Consider the following 18,034-nt stretch of genomic DNA (forward strand, 5'->3'; position numbering starts at 1 on the left):
CAAGGGAACCCCCACCCTTATCTGGGACACCCTTCAGGGCAAACCAGCTGGGGTTTGCACTCCTGCACCCAGGCCTCTATCCTATCTAATAAAAGAGTAATATGCAGATTGACCACCACTCCAACACACAATATGTCTGCCCCCATGTGGTCAAAGATCCTGCCCCCATGTGGACACAGGATGGCCACCACAAGATGGCCATCAGGGGAGGGCAGTTGGGAGGCACCCGGCCTGCAAGGGAGGGAAGTTGGAGGCGATCAACCCTGCAGGGGAGGGCAGTTAGGGGTGACCGGGCCGGCAGAGGAGGGAAGTTGGGGGCAAACAGGCTGGCAGGGGAGCAATTGGGCATCAATCAGGCTGACAGTGGAGTGGTTAGGGTGTGATCAGGCTGGCAGGCAGAAGCGGTTAGGGACAATCAGGAAGGCAGGCAGGCAAGCAGTTGGGAGCCAGCAGTCCTGGATTGTGAGAGGGATAACCAACTGCCCATTTAGGCCCGATCCCAGTGGGATCGGGCCTAAATGGGCAGTCGGACATCCCTCTAGGGGTCCCATATTGGAGAGGGTACAGGCTGGGCTGAGGGACACCCCCCCATGCACGAATTTCATGCACCGGGCCTCTAGTTAATAAATATTGGTTCCCCCTTCCACACTACAGCCCTCTCTGGCCAGGTTCTAAAGAGAGAACATGGATTTTCAGGTTAGGGCACTCGGCCTTTCCCTCCCCCTCCACAACCCTGGACTCCTTCATTGATCTGGGAGGCCATTTCCATACTTACAAGGCTCATCAGGATTATTTAATCAGTATTAACTATTGTGTGTGTGGTGGAAAGAACACCAAACCAGACACCAGAATACCTATGGAGAGGGTCCTCCCTAGGAATACTGGCAGTGAAATGAGTTAAATGTCTCTGCGAGTGCTTTATAAACCATAAAATTCTCTATAGATGTCAGTCTCTGTAGACTTCTTGTTTCATTACTGCTTTTGCACTTCTGACCTTTCCTGAAGTGCCACATGCAGGCTGAAGGAAAGGATAGGAAAGAAACCTCATTATCTGACTTGTCTTTTGACAGTTCTGGGAAGAGGCCCAAAGGGTGGGGATTAAAATGAAGGCTCTACAGTAAGAGTCTTCCTTGACCATCTATGGGTTCTCTTTCTCCCATCTGTATCACCAAGGAGTTGACTCCTGCACTAAGTTTCATTCATTGCATCTCTGATGGGGCAATTGCTCAAGTATGTTGGTTTCCTTTCCTCACTTCAAAAAAACTAGGAGAAAATGTAAATGCACCTGTTGGAGGCTACTTTTGGAGATATATTGTAAGATTTATGCTTCCCGAAAAGACATCTCTGGGGAAGGGCTTTTCCTCGAGTGAGAAGTCTCCTTGGGAGTGGCCAGACTGTGGGAAGAGTACAACCAGGACTGTAATGAGGTACTTCAGTCACCATTCTAGGGGTTCTGGCTGGGTCCCTTCCACAGCATACTTGTGACTTCAGCTGACTGAGTATGTGTCGGACACATAAACAATCTCATTTAGTCACCCACCACAGACCCATTTTACAGAGACTTTCCCATATCTCACAGCTTGTCATGGCTGACTGAGATTCTCATCTGAGCAACTCCACACAGCACGATCTCCCTGCCTCTGGCTGCCCTCCCTTATAAGTTGCTCTTTGTTAGGGGTGGGGCAGCACTCCTCTGTCAGATGCCGCTGTGAGTTAGTCCCTAGTTTTTCAAAAGAACTATGATGTTTTTTATTTCAGGGTCTCATCATGAAAACTATGGCAATGACAACAGAGACACAGGTCAGTATTTCCTGGTGTGGGTATGCTGGGTTTAGCGTATGTTTATTTTTTAATATATTTTTATTGATTCCAGAAAGGAAGGGAGAGGAAGAAAGAAATAGAAACATCAATGATGAGAGAGAAGGTGTGTGTTTATTATTAAAGATGTGATGGAGGGTTCTCCTGAGATAATGGGTGGGTCACCTTCTGCAGTGTAACTCCTGAGTCCCTTCAGAAGACCTCATCCCCAAAGAGGCCACCTTAAATGGCATGGCTGGGTCAAAAGTTTTTTAAATCACTTGGACAAGGAAAGGAGGTAAGGTACCAACCATATTTTGTGAAAAAAAAAAGGTCATCCCTGGCCCGGCTGTGGTGGCTCAGTGGATTGAGTGTTGTCCAATGGGCCAAGAGGTGCCGGATTCAATTCCTAGTCAGGGTTATGGTCTTGATCCCCAGTAGGGGATGTGCAGGAGGCAGCCAATCAGGGATTCTCATCATTGATGTTTCTATCTCTTTCTCCCTGTCCCTTCCTCTCTGAAATCAATAAAAATTTAATTTTTTAAAAAAGAGGCCATCCCTGTTCCATAGTCAGGTCTTTGTTTCTGTTTTTTTCTTTTTGATAAACTTACATAGGCTGAAGGCCAGATAGAAATGTGAGAGATTCTTTTTTCCAGAAGGTACCAGACTGATTTTTTTCATGTAGCCAAAATAGGTAAAACAGCAAATCTGGCTTACTCCTAGACCTCGGTTGCATTTCTTAATCCAGGGAGCCAAGCTCTGCCTGGTCTGGGTCCCTCCCCTTGGTCTGTGGTGTAAGGTCAGCACAGACACACACCTGAACCTGTGAGCTTTGCTTGCCTTGTTTCCTCCAGATGTCCTGCCCACCACTGGCCTGATGCCCCCTCCCCTGAAGCCCAGAAAGGTTTGGATTGTCTACTCCGCTGACCACCCTCTCTTTGTGGATGTGGTCCTAAAGTTCGCTCAGTTCCTGCTTACTGTCTGTGCTATTGAAGTGACCCTCGACCTGCTGGAGGAGCAGATCATCTCAGAGATGGGGGTCATGAGCTGGGTGGGCCGGCAGAAGCAGGAGATGGTAGAGAGCAATTCCAAGATCATCATCCTGTGTTCCCGAGGTACCCGGGCCAAGTGGCAGGCCATACTTGGCTGGGAGGAGCCTGCTGTCCAGCTTCGATGTGACCACCAGAAGCTTGCTGGGGACCTTTTCACAGCAGCCATGAACATGATCCTGCCAGATTTCAAGAAGCCAGCCTGCTTTGGCACCTACATCATATGCTACTTTAGTGACATCAGCAGTGAGAGTGATATCCCAGACCTCTTCAACATCACTTCTAGGTACCCACTCATGGACAGATTTGAGGAGGTTTACTTCCGGATTCAGGACCTGGAGATGTATGAACCTGGCCGGATGCACCGTGTTGGGGAGCTCACAGGGGAGAATTACCTGCAGAATCCCAGTGGCTGGCAGCTCAAGGAAGCTGTGGAGAGGTTCAGAGAGTGGCAGGCTCAGTGCCCTGATTGGTTTGAGCGTGAGAACCTCTGCTCAGCAGATGACCAGGATACCCCGTCCCTGAATGAAGAGGTGTCTGCAGAGTGGCTACTGCCACCTGGAAGAGGGATTGTGAAGCAGGAGCCCCTGGTGCAGGAGCCTGCTGCTGAGGGCCACCTGGTGGTGGCACTGCTCATCACTGAGGAAGGCAGAGAAGTGGCCAGGCTACAACCTAAGCTTCAGCCCCAGGGGCAGCTGGTGGCCCAAACCCTTCACACCATGGTGCTCCCCCTGAAGGCTGTCCCTCCCACTCAAGATGTGGTACCTGCCCCTCCTGCTATTAGGAGCAGCACAGCCAGTCAGTTGGCCATTGTGGAAGGAGATGAGGCCTGCCCACTGCTGGAATGCTGTGACCCTCAGCAGAACAGTGTCCTCTTCCTCCCCATGGACTCAGAGGACCCACCTCTCTGTAGCACCCCTATGGCATCACCAGACCACCTCTCAGAGGATGAAAGGGGGCAGCTTGAAGGCTTGATGCTCTCACTCTCCCAGGAAAGTCTGAGCTACCAGACCCCTGAGGGATGGGAGAGACCTGTGGTGGTCTTCAAAGACCGATACATACCCTATGGAGAGGGGCAGTGGGAGTCAGTGCAGTCTGACCAGGGCTACATCTCCAGGAGCTCCCCACAACCCCCTGATGGACTGGTGGAAATGGAGGAAGAGGAAACAAAGCAGAACCTGGGAAAGTCTGCCAAGCAACTCTCTCATGAGGCCCTGAAGAGCCTGAGAAGCCTCCAGCGACAGCTTTTCTTCCAAGAGCTTCAGAATAACTCTGGCTGGGACAATATGAAACCAGAGAGGCCAGTTACATAGTGCCTCCTAGACAAGAGCATTGAGAGAAGGGAGTGTACATGTGTGTCTCTATATGTATATACTAGAGGCCTAAGTGCACAAAATTCATGCACTTGGTGGGGGTGTCGTTCAGCCCAGCCTGCACCCTCTCCAATCTGGGATGCCTCTCACAATCCGGGACTGCTGGCTCCCAACCGCTTGCCTGCCTGCCTGCCTGATTGCCCCTAACCGCTTCTGCCTGCCAGCCTGATCACTCCCTAACCACTGCCCTGCCAGCCTGATCAATGCCTAACTGCTCCCCTGCTGACCCAGTCACCCCCAACTGCCCTTCCCTGCCGGCCCAGTCACCCCTAACTGCCCTCCCCTGCCAGCCTGGTCACCCCTAACTGCCTTTCCCTGCAGACCTGGTCCCCCCCAACTGCCCTCCCCTGCCAACCTGGTTGCCCCCAACTGCCCTCCTCTGCAGGCCTGGTCATTCCCAATTGCCCTCCCCTGTAGGCCTGGTCCCTCCCCCAACTGCCCTCCCCTGCAGGCCTGGTCCCCCCAGCTGCCCTCCCCTGTAGGCCATCTCGTGGCAGCCTTCTTGTGACCACATGGCTGCGGCCATCTTATGCGAGGGTGTGATGGTCAATTTGCATATTGCCTCTTTATTATATAGGATATTCATATGTGAAATGATACCTTTAAAATATAGACATCTTGATTTTTATCTTCCTTAATTTTTTTTACTGGGACCCTAGAGCCCCCAAATCTCACACTAGTCACCGTAGTGCTGGAAATTCTGTCAATCAGAGTGTGGTGTTTGTTGTCAGCCAAATGCCAAGAGCTTCAAGAATTTGTATAAAGCAAGCCAGGCCTTTCTTTTTGTATTATTTTGAACCATAGCTAAATAAAATCCTGCTTTGCCCAGAAGAGCCCCTCCAAGAACAGATGTCCTCCAACCTATGACTCTCCCACCTCTCTGGCTCTGCTCCTAAATAGACTGTAGCAGAGGTGGCTCCAGGTGGGAAGAAGCCAACCTTGTGACCAAAACATGAAGGGGAGCAGCTGCCTGTGACTGCTGTCCAATGCAAGCCTCTGAACTTTGGGTGGATTTCCATAAGTTTTTTCTGGCAGCTGTCTTGATCCTAGTGAGGGGGGTGTATAATTAGATGATGTGCAGTCTGGACATTGCTTGATGTAGTGTTGCTTATACTTTTATAAACCAGTTTCTCTGCCTAGGAAGGCCCTCAGCCGTGTTTCAGTTTTGAGGGGGTATGTTCAGTCACTTAAACATTCATATAGTAATTTGAGCTGGGATCTCCGAATGCCAGGGTATGATGGCTTTCACTTATTTCCTGCTGATCTTTGAGTATTAAATAAGGCATAAGGGAAAAGAAGCTGTACTATGGGTGAGTTTTATTCTGTGACCTTTAGGCCCAGCAATTGGTGTTCTTCCCAAAAAAGTCAGGGGTTGAGCCAGTCTGTTCTGCTCCAGGATCTTCAAGACAGTAGGGGCCCAAGTATACCTGAACTCAGAGTAAAATGCAGAGCTGGCCTTGCAGCCCTGGCCCTGGGCCTCAAGTAAGGTGTATTGGAGAGTGAGTGTCCTTAAAAGAAGGCCGACAACAGTTAACACAAACAGGCCCCTGGCTCTGCTGCTTGCCAGCCAAATGACTTAAATCAAGATATCTTCCTTAAGCCTGCCAACTCTTGATCACCATTGGCCCCAATTCAACAGCAACAGGACTCTCTAATTTGTGGTGTGGTGAAGAAAGAAACTTGATTCAGTGCAAAACAGCTCAATTGTGATACAGGACAGCTATAGGACAGTTCTGGGGCCAGGCCCTTCTTGGGCCAGATAGCTCTGCTCTGTGCAGGTCTGCTTTGTGCTGTACTGCTTTGCTTTGCTCCATTCTGCTTTGGCCTGCTCTCTGCTCCAGCAAGACATCTTTGGTGTTTAGCTCAGCCAAGGAGACTCAGTCTTGGTGGAGGGAAAGTTACACTTTCAGAACCAGAGAGGAGCTGGCTTATATAGATAGAAGTCCCCACCCCTGACCCCTGATTCATCTGTCCTCATGCAAATGAGGACTTCATATCCTCCCAGTTTGATTGGTCCAGAAGGCACTGCCCTGATGGTCAGAATAGAGCCACTCTGGTTGGTCAGAGCTGTTAGCTCCAATTGGATGTGGAAAAACCTGTCTTATTGGTTAAAATAGGATTCCAGGAGCTTTTATAAGGGCTGATTCACATGGCAGAAACCATGCAAACAGGCAGTTCAGTGCAGGCTTCTCCTTTAAGTATAGTTTGTGTAAAAGGCCCCTGTGTAGAAATGGCTGCTAGGCTATTTTTGTTTTTGTTTTAGCCCAGTTAGCCACTAGGAGACATTATTTTATTTTTTTATTGTTTAAATATTACAAATAGTAGTACATATGTCTCCTTTTTTCGCCCCAATTGACCTTCCCCCAGGCTCCCCTACCCGCCGGCACATGCCCTCACCCCACCACCCTAGTGTCTTGTGTCCATTGGTTATACTTATATGCATGCATGCAAGTCCTTCAGGTGATCTCTTGCCTTCCTCTCTGCCCGCCAGCCTTCCCGCTGTAATTTGACAGTTTGTTCAATGCTTCTCTGCCTCTGTATCTTTTTGTTCACCAGGTTTTAATGTTCTTAATTATCCATAAATGAGTGAGATCATGTGGTATTTTTTCTTTCACTGACTGGCTTATTTCACTTAGCATAATGCTCTCCAGTTCCATCCATGCTGATGCAAATGGTAAGAATTCCTTCTTTTTATGGCAGCCTAGTATTCCATTGTGTAGATGTACCATAGTTTTCTAATCCACTCATCTGCTGATGGGCATTTAGGCTGTTGTCAAATCTTAGCTATTGTAAATTGTGCTGCTGTGGACATAGGGGTGCATATATCCTTTCTGATTGGGGTTTCTGTTTTCTTAGGATATATTCCTAGAAGTGGGATTACTGGGTCAAATGGCAGTTCCATTTTTAAGTTTTTGAGGAAACGCCATACTGTTTAGGAGACTTTCTTAGTGGGTGTCTTTTTTTGTCAGGGTTCACAGGTCTCATCTTGTCTCTAAAATGGGTACAGCAGGAATTCCTACCTCACAGAGTTCTTGTGAGGAGTGGATGAAACATACCTGTGAAGCACTTAGGTGGTGTCCTACACCAGAAAACACTGGACACACCATAGCCATAACCAGATTGGTCCAGGCATTTCCACCCTTCCCACACTGCTGCCTTTCTAAGGAGTCCAGGGGTGTCTTTAGGTCTCTTTGCCTCTGAGCAAGGAGAAGAGCTCTAACCTGATTCTGGGCCAGAGCAGTTTATGAACCCATGGTACTGATTATCTTTCCTCTTGCTACTGCTTTTTTTTTAACCATATGTTTACCTTTTCAGATTATAAAAGTAATATGTGACCCAATACTTGGCATATATTAAGAGCTCAGCAAATGCGTTGTCTGAGCAAACGTGCTCATTTGGGGAAAATAGAAACAATATATATTATGTTATAGAAGACTATAAAATAAAGCAACTGCCCCCAGCCCATAGGTATAGGCTGTGAAGTTGTACCCCATTGCTTTCTGCCAGATGGGACCTTTGTCCAATGTCTGTTTCCCACTCAGTGCTTCCAACATCGCTCCTAAATGGCTTCTAGGTCCATCTCCTTTCTTTTGGCCTCTCCCGAGCTCTCCATGCCCTACTGCTGCTCCTAGATCTTGGCACTGGGTCCACACTCTCATCCTGTCAATTTAGGTTGGTTAAGGCAAGCGGGGCACCCTACTGAGCCAGCTTGCCTGTTAGAGGAACATAGATGAGATGTTCATCCTCTCCCATGATTTGAAGGATACAAAGAAATCTTGTCCAATATGCCTGCTCTCTACCCAGGTACCTAGATTCATTTCCTAGGAGGAATGGCCCCTTAAGTTATTAATACTTTAATATAAATTAATTTACTGCATCCTTCCTTTCTGAATAGAGAGGAAGAAGATTTTAGTGCCCTGAGAGGTTGAGAGAGCAGAAAGGGGAAAGGGAGGCAAAATTGGCTGGCCCCTACTTTTGCCTGCACACTCATGGTGTCTCACCAGTTGTCTTGCTCAATGCTTCTTCCATGGCACACAGAATATGAAAACTAGCCCCTGCTTTTTAGCCAGAACTGCACAGCTTTAATGAAGGATAAGTTCAACCTGTTAACAGCTGAAGTCTGAAGGCTACTTGGGATACAGATTTTGAAAGCAGACACACCTGGATTCAAATCTGGATCCCTTCCTGACTATGGTGTGGCATTTCAGCAAGCTTCTCTGGAAATGGAAATGAAGCTAGTTTGAGGTGGCTGTGAGAATGAAATAACACAATGTGCATCAAGGGCCTGATACAATCAAGCACAGGATATAGTTCCATGCTCCTCATTAGGGCCAGAAGTGCAGGGTCAGGCTCAACCCCTCAGGCAAGGCCACTCATAACTAGATCATGCTTACACTTCTTCACTTTTCCCAAAATGCCTCATATATGCTCTAGCTGACCAAAATCAATGAGAGCTTGCATGCTTAACTATGAGAAATGTATAAATATTTGTAACATGCTTAGTCAAATTAATCAACTTATTTTACATCTAGATTTAGGAAGGAATGAAGGTATGGCCTTATGTTGTGCTATAATTCTTTCCTGTGTAAATTTTGTCCCCTCATTATGATTATAAATGTCTTCAGAAAAAGAAATATTTTTGCACATGTCACCTCATTTAATTCTTACCACAGCCTTGTGAAGTAGGTAATGTTGTTCCTGTTTTATAAAGAATGAAAATGTTCCAGGAGGTCAGATGAGAACCCAAAGGCATAGCAAATTGGAGGCAAAGAAAGCTTGTGACCAGGCTCTGTAACTTTGGAACAGCCAGAGCATCATAGGGCAACAACGCAGAGTGGTTTGAATAGTGCTGGCTGTCTCTGTGCTAAAGAAAAACAACAACAACAAACTATAATTTTATTTTTGTTCAGACTCTATGTTCTGTCTTAGACTTCACAAAGTAATAACAAACAAAACAAAAACATGGCTTTGTTCTCATTCATACATAAGGATTCATGCTTCTGAAGGGGCAAGAGTAATAGAGAAGGGCAAAGTATTTAAAAATTAGTTCTCAGTCTTTTCCCCTTTGGTAAGTTATTTTTAGAAAAAAAAAAAATGGGAAAGAAAGCTCTGGATAGCTGGGGAAATCACTCACAGGCTGCATCTCTGTTAATTCTGCCTACAGAAAACCTGGCTAGACACCAGGTCAAGGCCAAAGCCACACTGCCTCCCTGAATAGCATGCCACTAGGAGGAAATAACCAAGGTTTACTCATAACGTTAACACAAATATGTACAATGGTAACAAATGTCACAGTGACATTTAAGAATTTAGTAAGGAAACCTGGACAGGAAAGATTCACGCAGGAAGTTTGTCATAAGTCTCAAGTCTTTATTTTCAGAACAGAAGCTGGTTTTATTTTTAAAAAGAGAAGGAGGGGGGCCTGATAAATGCTAGTGAGGTGCCACTTCCCCTCTTCCAGGCTCTAACTGCCAGCTAGCTCTTCCACAAAAGCACATGAAATCAGAGTCAGGACCTGTTAAATTAGACCAGACTTCAGAGGGTCTAGTCCAACCCCTTTTTATTTATTTTTTTTTCAATTTTATATTTTATTGATTTTTTACAGAGAGGAAGAGAGAGGGATAGAGAGTTAGAAACATCGATGAGAGAGAAACATCGATCAGCTGCCTCTTGCACACCCGCCACTGGGGATGTGCCCGCAACCAAGGTACATGCCCTTGACCGGAATCGAACCTGGGACCCTTGAGTCCGCAGGCCGACGCTCTATCCACTGAGCCAAACCAGTTTCGGCCCAACCCCTTTTTAAAACAGGTAAGCTGTCAGTGGCTCAGAGCGAGGACATGCTTACTTGCTTAAATGTTAGAAGCAGGCAATGTGAATTCTGAACCTGGGTTCCTGGCTGTGAACTGCGCTTCCCCTCAACCTTAGGAGAAAGTGCACTCCTGTTTTTCTAACCATGGAGAACATCTCCAATTTGACTCCCACAATGCAGATGCCCCTAGAAGGCGAGAAAAATGAAGCTTTATGGGTAATTTCTTCTTGTGAATGGGACAAGGAAAGTAAGTAAAAGCACTCAAGGAAAATATACCAGAAGGAAGGGAGGGACTGACTCTGAACACAAGGTGCTTGCATCAAATATTTGGAAGAGGATGGCTAGGGAGTGGGGGCGGAGGGGGGGAGATATGTGGGGGCAGACAAATCTACCAAAATTGGCCCAATTGCTATCAGTTTTATTTTTTTTAACTTTCTGTTTATTTTTTCTTTATTGATCAAGATATTACATATGTGTCCTTATCCCCCCATCTATCAGTTTCTTGATGTACCTAGGGAAGTGGCGGCTCATGGGAACCTATCACAGCCTCCCACCAGAAAACCAAAAGCACTCAGAGATTTTACAGTCATTCAGTGGGGAGAATACCATCCAAACAGTAAAAAGGGGGTGGGGTAGGGGACCAGCCAGGGGCTGGCACATAGCTCAGATGCAAAGTCCTTTCACATTCACTGAGATTAGGTAGCTAGCAGGAAGCAACAAAGCTGGAGGGAGAATGTGGAAACAGAGGAAGCAGCAATTGGGGCCCACCCAGGATCTAGGCCCTAGAACTGAGCACATGAAATTCAAAGGGAAAGAAGAGGAGTCAATAGGGAAAGGAGAAAAGACAGAGGAGGAAACAATTAGCTGCAAAATTCCACCAGTTTATGTTAGACCTGATACGGTTAGCGGTTGGAAGCATGATAGTACATTGAGTATACACATTTTTTCTCTTTTGTGAGAGTATCTGGTTAATCCATGAGCCCCTCTTGTGTCTGTCCACATGGGTGTCTTCTGTCAACAAGCCCCCAAAAAAGTTGGGAGAAAGTGACCCCATGTAAAAAAACTGAGGCCTAGAAAGCAAAAGTGACAGTCAAAACTACAATCCATGATTTTTCTGATCCTTTGTCCAGGGTTTACTACACCACACAAAACTTCCTGAGCATAACAAAGTGAAGCGGAAACAAAAATTCTTACAATTTCACCCCTCTACCCTATTGTGGGGTGGAGGAGAATATTTCCTGGATTTGCTCCCAATTGCACTCTTACCTCTCCTAAAAATACTTATCTTATTTCCAAGATTCCAAGAGTGATGCCCACAATAAGACTATTAGTGGGAAACCCCTGGATGTCCCTTCTCATCAACCTCAACAAGAGGAATACCAGAAAGAAAGACTGGTGGGTTTGCCTATCCTATTCCATGAAGCCTGCATTTTCCCTGGAGATTCTCTTAACAGAGCAAAAGACAAAAGTCACCACCACCATTTCTGGTCTTCACAAAACTTTCTAGAGGGCAGGTGGGCCCATGAGAGACCCAACTTCACATCTATCCAGGAACCCCACCAAGGGTGCTGTTCTGAGCCAAGATCTGACCAAGCCAGCAACAAACCTTGGGAAAAGAGATATGAATGCATAGGGAGAGAGACAGGCAAGCCAATGGCTGATACTACAGACTTTGTAACTACCTTGACATCAAAATCCCACCTGGATCTAGTGACCATGTTGAATGCAACTTCCAAGTATTTTGTCTTTATTTTTTTGCAAGCAGCATCAGTGCGTGATGCAATGAAAGTCAAAAGCATGGAGGTAGAAATGCCCATTCACCCGAGAAAGGGTGCAGTTTGGTCCTCAGAATATGAACTCTCTGACACTCTCCGCCCCATAAGCTGAGGAGAGAGGAATAGGATTGAGGAAGATCCTGGGTGAGCTTCTTTCTTGAAGAAGAGAAACTGGGCAGCTGCCAGGAGCCCAGCTCTTTCTGGGAATTTATTGCCACAAGTTTAGGTAGGAACAAGGAGGGTGGTGGTATGTATAGTGGGCTGGGCCTCCCCAGGTCTCCTACTGATTGCAACGGGCCACAAGGTGGACATAAGAAAACAATACTACATGTACATAGAGACATAGGCTTTGTATCTACCATTTGGAATAAATCCAATAAACACATGAGGGGACAGTAGATTCTGAGTCAATTTCAAGGCATGGGACAATGGTCACTAACCACAGCCTAAAAGAAGCTGGCACTTCTAAGCAAGACAGAAGGCCTAAGGTCCAGCACCTTGTGCCTGGGCATCTCCTTTCCTCCATTCCTCCCTTCTCCACACAATGGCTAGGAATTAGGGCGGAGATGGCAAAAGCAAGAAGCAGAGGTATCCAGACCCTTAGAAGTGAGAATCAGGGTCAGGCATGGAGAAGGGAGAATAGAGGGAGTAGACCCTCCTCCCTCACCATTAGCTGTTGGTCTTCCTCCAAGCAGTCTTGACCCAAGGAGTGCAAAAGGACACACTAGCCCTTAACTCTATTAACAGTTACCTGTTCTTTTTAAAAATATATATATCTTTATTGATTTTAGAGAGGAAGGAAGAGGGAGAGAGAGAGATAAGAAACATCAATGATGAGAGAGAATCATTGATCAGCTGCCTCCTGCACACCCGCCTACTGGGCATCAAGCCTTCAACCTGGACACGTGCCCTGATGGAGGGTGGAACCATGACTTCCTGGTCCATGCTCAACCACTGGAGCCACACAGGCTGGACAACACTCACCTCTCTAAACAAAGCTTGATATAATCTGGGTGAGAGAAGGTTAGAGGACAAGGGAGCAGAGGTCTCTCAACAGAAAAGCAAGCCCCACCCCATCCCCCCTTATTCCCCTTAATTCTGGGAGGCCACATCTAGGGTGTTGACATAGCCATGGGCCCCTGCCTCATTGTTCTCTGTGATACAGTGACTCAGCTGGGAGCCTCCCTGAGGTGGTGGTGGAGGTGGCAGTGAAGGCGGGGCAGAGGGCGGAGCGCCATAGCCCCCTCTGGCCCAACTGGAAGAAGCTGGACTTTCAGAGTCCCAACAGCCTTCTAGGGCCTCCAGGCCACGGCATCCAAGGAAGAAGAGATTCTTGAGCATGAAAATGGAGAGGGGCTGCTGGTAGCTCACCACTAGGAGGCAGCGCAGCGCCAGCAAGGGCACGTCCACCAGGCAGCCGCCCAGTAGGCGCAGAAGGCGACTGCAGCTGCCAGGTCCAGGAGCTTGGTCCCAGGACAAAGCTGCAGCTGCGGCTGCTGCAGCGTTGAGCTCATACAGCCAAAGCACAGGCGAGGAGAGGGTGAGGAAGTAGACTATGATGAGCAGGTAGCGAAGGTGTGTGGGGAGTGGCACGCGGCCTTCCAACATCAGTTCCACTAGGGTGAAGCTATCAAGCAGATCTAGACACGTGCCTAGGAAACATCCCGAGGCGCGGTGTTGCTGGGGCTGCAGAATCAAGGGGCCTGTTGAGCTCAGGGGAGTGCCCACCTCGCTGATGGCCCGCACCAAGCTGTAGAGCAGCGGCACCGACAGCGCCATAGTAAGGCGGAAGCCTGTGGTGCCCAGCGGTGCGTGCAGCTCAATGAGGTCCAGGATGGACGTGCCCAGGATGAGCACCACCTTCGGCGTGAAGGCGATGGAGTAGATGAGCCAGGCCAGGTAGGCGAAGGCAAACTCGCCCACCGCCTCAGCCGCCCCTAAGCCACCCCCTGGACCTCCGGAGCCCCCGCGGCCACCGTGAGCCTTGACCCCTGCCGCAGCCCCAATGGAAGCAGCGGGCAGGTGTAGGGGCGGCGAGGCATGATGGTGGTGCTGGTGGTGGCTCGCAGCACTGCCCCGACGGCCCTGGCTGTTCTTGGCGAAGAAGATGGCCCAGCCCGCAACCACCACCAGGTCGGTGGCAATCCAGGAACACCAGTACAGGTCGGTGACTGCGATGAGGTACAGGTCTAGTAGCCCTCCCTGTGCCAAAAGCAGCACCACGGACAGTGCCTGGTAGCCCCAACGACACCCCGAACTGGGGGCGCAGTCCCCACTGCGATGCTGACCTCTGTGGTCTGGCGGGGCCGGGGCCTTGCGGTTACAGCAGCAGCAGCACGAACAGCAGGAGGCGCCGCTGCTAGTCCCTGCGCCACTGGTAACCCCAGCCAAGCGGACCCCGGGGCCCCCAACGCTCCCGGCAGCACCCCCACAGAAGATGCCCCTGGCAGCACTCCCACTGACGTCCGCTGCTGTCATGCTGCAGGAGTAGGTGGGCGTGGAGGAGGGGGTGGCGGCCGAGGAGGAGAAAGAAACACGCGCGGCTGGGTCAGCGTTTGGGGCTAGGGGTCCTGCGATCCCGGCAGTGGCGGCCGTGGGAACCAGTGGTTTGCTTATACTGACGCTCTGGTTGGGGTTGTCCTCCCGCTCTGCACCTGTGCTGCTGCTGGGGGAACCGCTGCCCCCGCCGCTGCTTTCCCCCTGGCTGGTACCGGCGCTGGTGTTGGTGCTGCTGTCACCGGAGCCTCTCCTGCCACGAGGGAAACCTCCCTGGAGGAAGAAGGACTGCGACCCGGTGGCGGCTGGGAGCCGCAGGACGGAGCTGGACGAGGACAAGACAGAGACCGAACGGGGATGGCCAAGAGCTGGGTGCATTGTCCTCCCGGAGGCTGCCAGCTGTACCCTGCCCGCCTCCCCAGCTTCTGGAGTCCTACCTGGGTGTGGCAGCAGCGAGATCTGGACTGGAGTCGCCCGGACTGGGCCAGCTTGGGATGGTGACCAGCTGATACCACCTCCCCAAGTAGCCACTTGCAGGGAGGAGGGAGGAGGGGCAAAAAGGAAAGGGAGGCTGGCTTCAGGGAAACCAGGACTGGATTCAAGGCGGGGAGGGAGTAGGAGGAGAGACTGGAGAAAGCATGGCTGGCTGCATCAACTGGAAGAAAAGGGAGAGAGAGAGAGCCGTTGGGATGGGAAGCACCGTGGACCAGGAGGATGAGAGGGGAGGAGGAGGTAGCTATCACTAGGAGGAGGGATAGGGAAGGGAAGGGAGGGATCAGTGCTGGGGGAACCTAAAGGAAGCATAGGATTCCTGGAGAAGATTCTTCAAGGCCCCACCAGCAGAACTCCTGGAGCATTAGTGGTTAGTGACCACATGGCCTTGGTCTCAGTATAGACCATGCCTCCCAGCACCAGGCTGAGGTGACAGGTTCAGGCCTCTATTCCCAGTCAGCAGTTTCTTTTGCAGGAATTAGGGCAGCTTTGGCCTCTATGCTGTCTAGTGCCCTTTCCACCACACCAGCCTACCTCTCTTTAAGGCGCTTAAAAACTAATAGAGCAGTCAGGGCTTTCTGACTAAAAAGACCAGAAACAGCAGCCGCAGACATGTATTTCTACATATTCATGTGTCCTGCATTGGGTTCAGTGAGCCACCTTGGGGAGGTCCCAATTTCCAGAGAATGGAGTAGTTCTCTGTATATAACTGCTTGGGAAGACAGAGCAGGTAAAATAATTATTGAATTGGAAACAATAGGAAGATGTATCTAGCAGAAAGGAAAACAAAGAGGCATTTATAGGTATGGGTACCTTGAAAAAACAAAGGCTCAAAGTGGGTGATGGTGAATGTTACAACCTGCCAGGGTGGACAGAAGGTATAGTGGTTCTGCACCTACAAGCACGGTACTCATACTGACTCACCCCCATGAACTCAGTCCACGACTGGGCTGGAAGGCAGCAGGTAGAGTTATACCTTCAGGGAGTTAGGGGAGAAAAAAATGACTAGAGCAGTTGGGGTTTGAAAAAAAAGATGAGGCTCATGTATAATGCAAACATCCCAGCCACATCAAAGCAAGGCTGGAAATTTGCCTGCTCCCTCATCCTCCACATACCTCAGACTGCATGTTTCCTGACTTCCTTAAACCTTCTGCTGCTAGGATCATCTTCCTAGACACCATACAGTCTGAGGGAAGGGATCAGTGGAACCGCAGTAGTTGGTTGCGCAGGGCTTGCCACTAAACCTGCCTCTTGAATAAGGGTCAGTTTGAGTCAAACCTTCTTTCTCCAGTCTCTTAGAGGTCAGTCTGTATAACTAATCCATGGGGGTGTGAGATTTAGAACTCACAGCCTTCATTATTTCCACCTGCCCCTGGCACACGCAATCTTTGGAAAGTTCTTTGTCCAATCATCATGTAAGGCAGAGCAGATACTAGTATAGTAAATGGTAAGATCTTGAGCTCTGGGATCAGTAGTCTTAGCTCTGCCACTGAGCTTGTGTAATCTTGGACTGGTTATTTCACCTCTTAAGCTTCCAACTATCCAACTAAAAAGGTATCAATATCTATCTTAACAGGCTATTGTATAAAGACAGGAAATGAATTCAAAGGGTTTTTAGCCCAGTGCCTGGAACAGAGTATGTACTCAGTTAAAGGTAGTTGATTATGATGATATTATCATCATAATTTCATTTAGCTCATGTCTTAATCTCCCAGGGAACATTTACTCATAGCACAGGCCATTAATGACTGCTTTCTGGGCTGGATCCCTTCCTAAGGCCACATTCAGAGTTCTGCTCCCCCATAGCTTTGCACTTCAGTAAGTGCTAGAGAGCAAAGCTGCTCTCATTAGGAGCAGTGGTACTCGGGGCTGGTCTTCACAGGCTTCAGTGTGAGATATTCAGCTATGTCAACTGGTGCCAAAGCCCACCCACATGGGGCAAGGATACAATCTGCACTCATTTGTGAGCATTGCAGCAGGTTCTGCAAATGTTAAGACTGAACCAGTCCAAGCCAGAAAGCAGATTGGTGGGATGCCATCTGCTAACTGGAGTGATTATAGGCAGTCTCCTAGCTCTCTCCCAGAGAAAACGCCAGCCAACAGCTACCCTGAACGACTTCTGCTCAAGTTAATGAAGCAGTTGAAGAAGCAGACGCAGCTAATGAAAGCTAAGAACTGGGCTCCTGAGAAAACACTAATGAATCTGTCCCCACTCCTTCACCCCTATGTCCCCTTGTCCTGGGGTCACTCACAGATACTCCCCTTCTGCTCTCACCTGTCAGGTGCCTCCATCAGGACAGATTTCCTCCCTGGTGACTTGTAACAGCCCTTTGATGTTAATCCTTTGTATTTCTGGGAAATGTAATCAATCAGATTAACTTCCTAGAAGAGATTCTTTAGCCCACTTTCTTTCAGGTCTGAGGCCCTGAATAAAAAGACCATAGATAAAAATGATGAGAAAACAGGGTACACCATAGAATAAGTTGGTAGTCTGAGTATTAGAAGTATTTCCTCTTTGCATTGGATTTTTTCTAACTACAGGTCACTTTGCAGCTCCTACCAGGTGACCCTGAATCAGGCATAGGCAGTGGCTAAACTTGGCCTATACCAAAGCTCCTCCCAAGAGGTCCCAGAACCAACACACCTGGTACCTGGCTTTAGAACATACCAGGGCACCACCCAATCAGCTCCAATAATGACATACCCAAAAGGGTGGACTCAGTAGGCACCAGGGCCCAGGTGAAGCAAATCCCACTCAGTGGGGTCAGACCCCTGACAAATAGGTTATCTGCTGCAGTCATCGTCACTTCTCATAGCCAGTCAGTCTGAGGATCAATTCCTCCCAGTGATGTCACAGCAGCAATCAAGGCTCCACTACAACAGGAGGGCACATACAATCCACACAAGGGATACCAAAGGAGTACCCAGCTCAGGTGACCAAGGAAAAGGACACCTACTACCTACAGCCCCTCTACCAAGACTAAGGGATACAGCAGCTCTACCTAATACATATAAACAAACACAGGGAGGCAGTCAAACTGAGGGGACAAAGAAACATGAAAAACAGGATAAATTTTCAGAAAAAGAACTAAACAAATGAAGACAAGCAATCTATCCGATGCAGGGTTCAAACACTGGTTATAAGGATGTTCAATGACCTTAGGGGAATAGCAGATGAACTCAGTGAGAACTTTAACAAAGATATAGGAAATAAAAAATAACCAGTCAGAAATGAATACA

General features: G+C 48.6%; 2 protein-coding genes across 2 annotated transcripts in view; one reads left to right on the top strand and one right to left on the bottom strand.

The window, feature by feature from the left end:
- The window catches only part of IL17RA (interleukin 17 receptor A), a 28,833-nt gene extending 22,012 nt beyond the window's left edge, over positions 1-6,821 (top strand). The window contains exons 12-13 of the mRNA XM_054720345.1: positions 1,759-1,800; positions 2,652-6,821. Coding sequence (XP_054576320.1) covers positions 1,759-1,800; positions 2,652-4,159 — 1,550 coding nt within the window. The 3' untranslated portion in view covers positions 4,160-6,821. The remainder of the gene's footprint in view (positions 1-1,758; positions 1,801-2,651) is intronic.
- A 6,077-nt stretch (positions 6,822-12,898) lies between these two features.
- TMEM121B (transmembrane protein 121B) lies at positions 12,899-14,680 on the bottom strand. Its single transcript, XM_008161313.3, has one exon. It carries the CDS (start codon positions 14,678-14,680, stop codon positions 12,899-12,901), a length of 1,782 nt encoding a protein of 593 aa, XP_008159535.2.
- Between the last annotated feature and the right edge of the window lie 3,354 nt (positions 14,681-18,034).

This window comes from Eptesicus fuscus, chromosome 8 (genome assembly GCF_027574615.1).
Source record: "Eptesicus fuscus isolate TK198812 chromosome 8, DD_ASM_mEF_20220401, whole genome shotgun sequence".
In the NCBI taxonomy this organism is placed as follows: domain Eukaryota; kingdom Metazoa; phylum Chordata; class Mammalia; order Chiroptera; family Vespertilionidae; genus Eptesicus; species Eptesicus fuscus.

What these genes read in the sequence shown, in the direction of transcription:
- TMEM121B (XM_008161313.3), bottom strand. Translation starts at nt 14,680, where the DNA reads ATGCACCCAGCTCTTGGCCATCCCCGTTCGGTCTCTGTCTTGTCCTCG.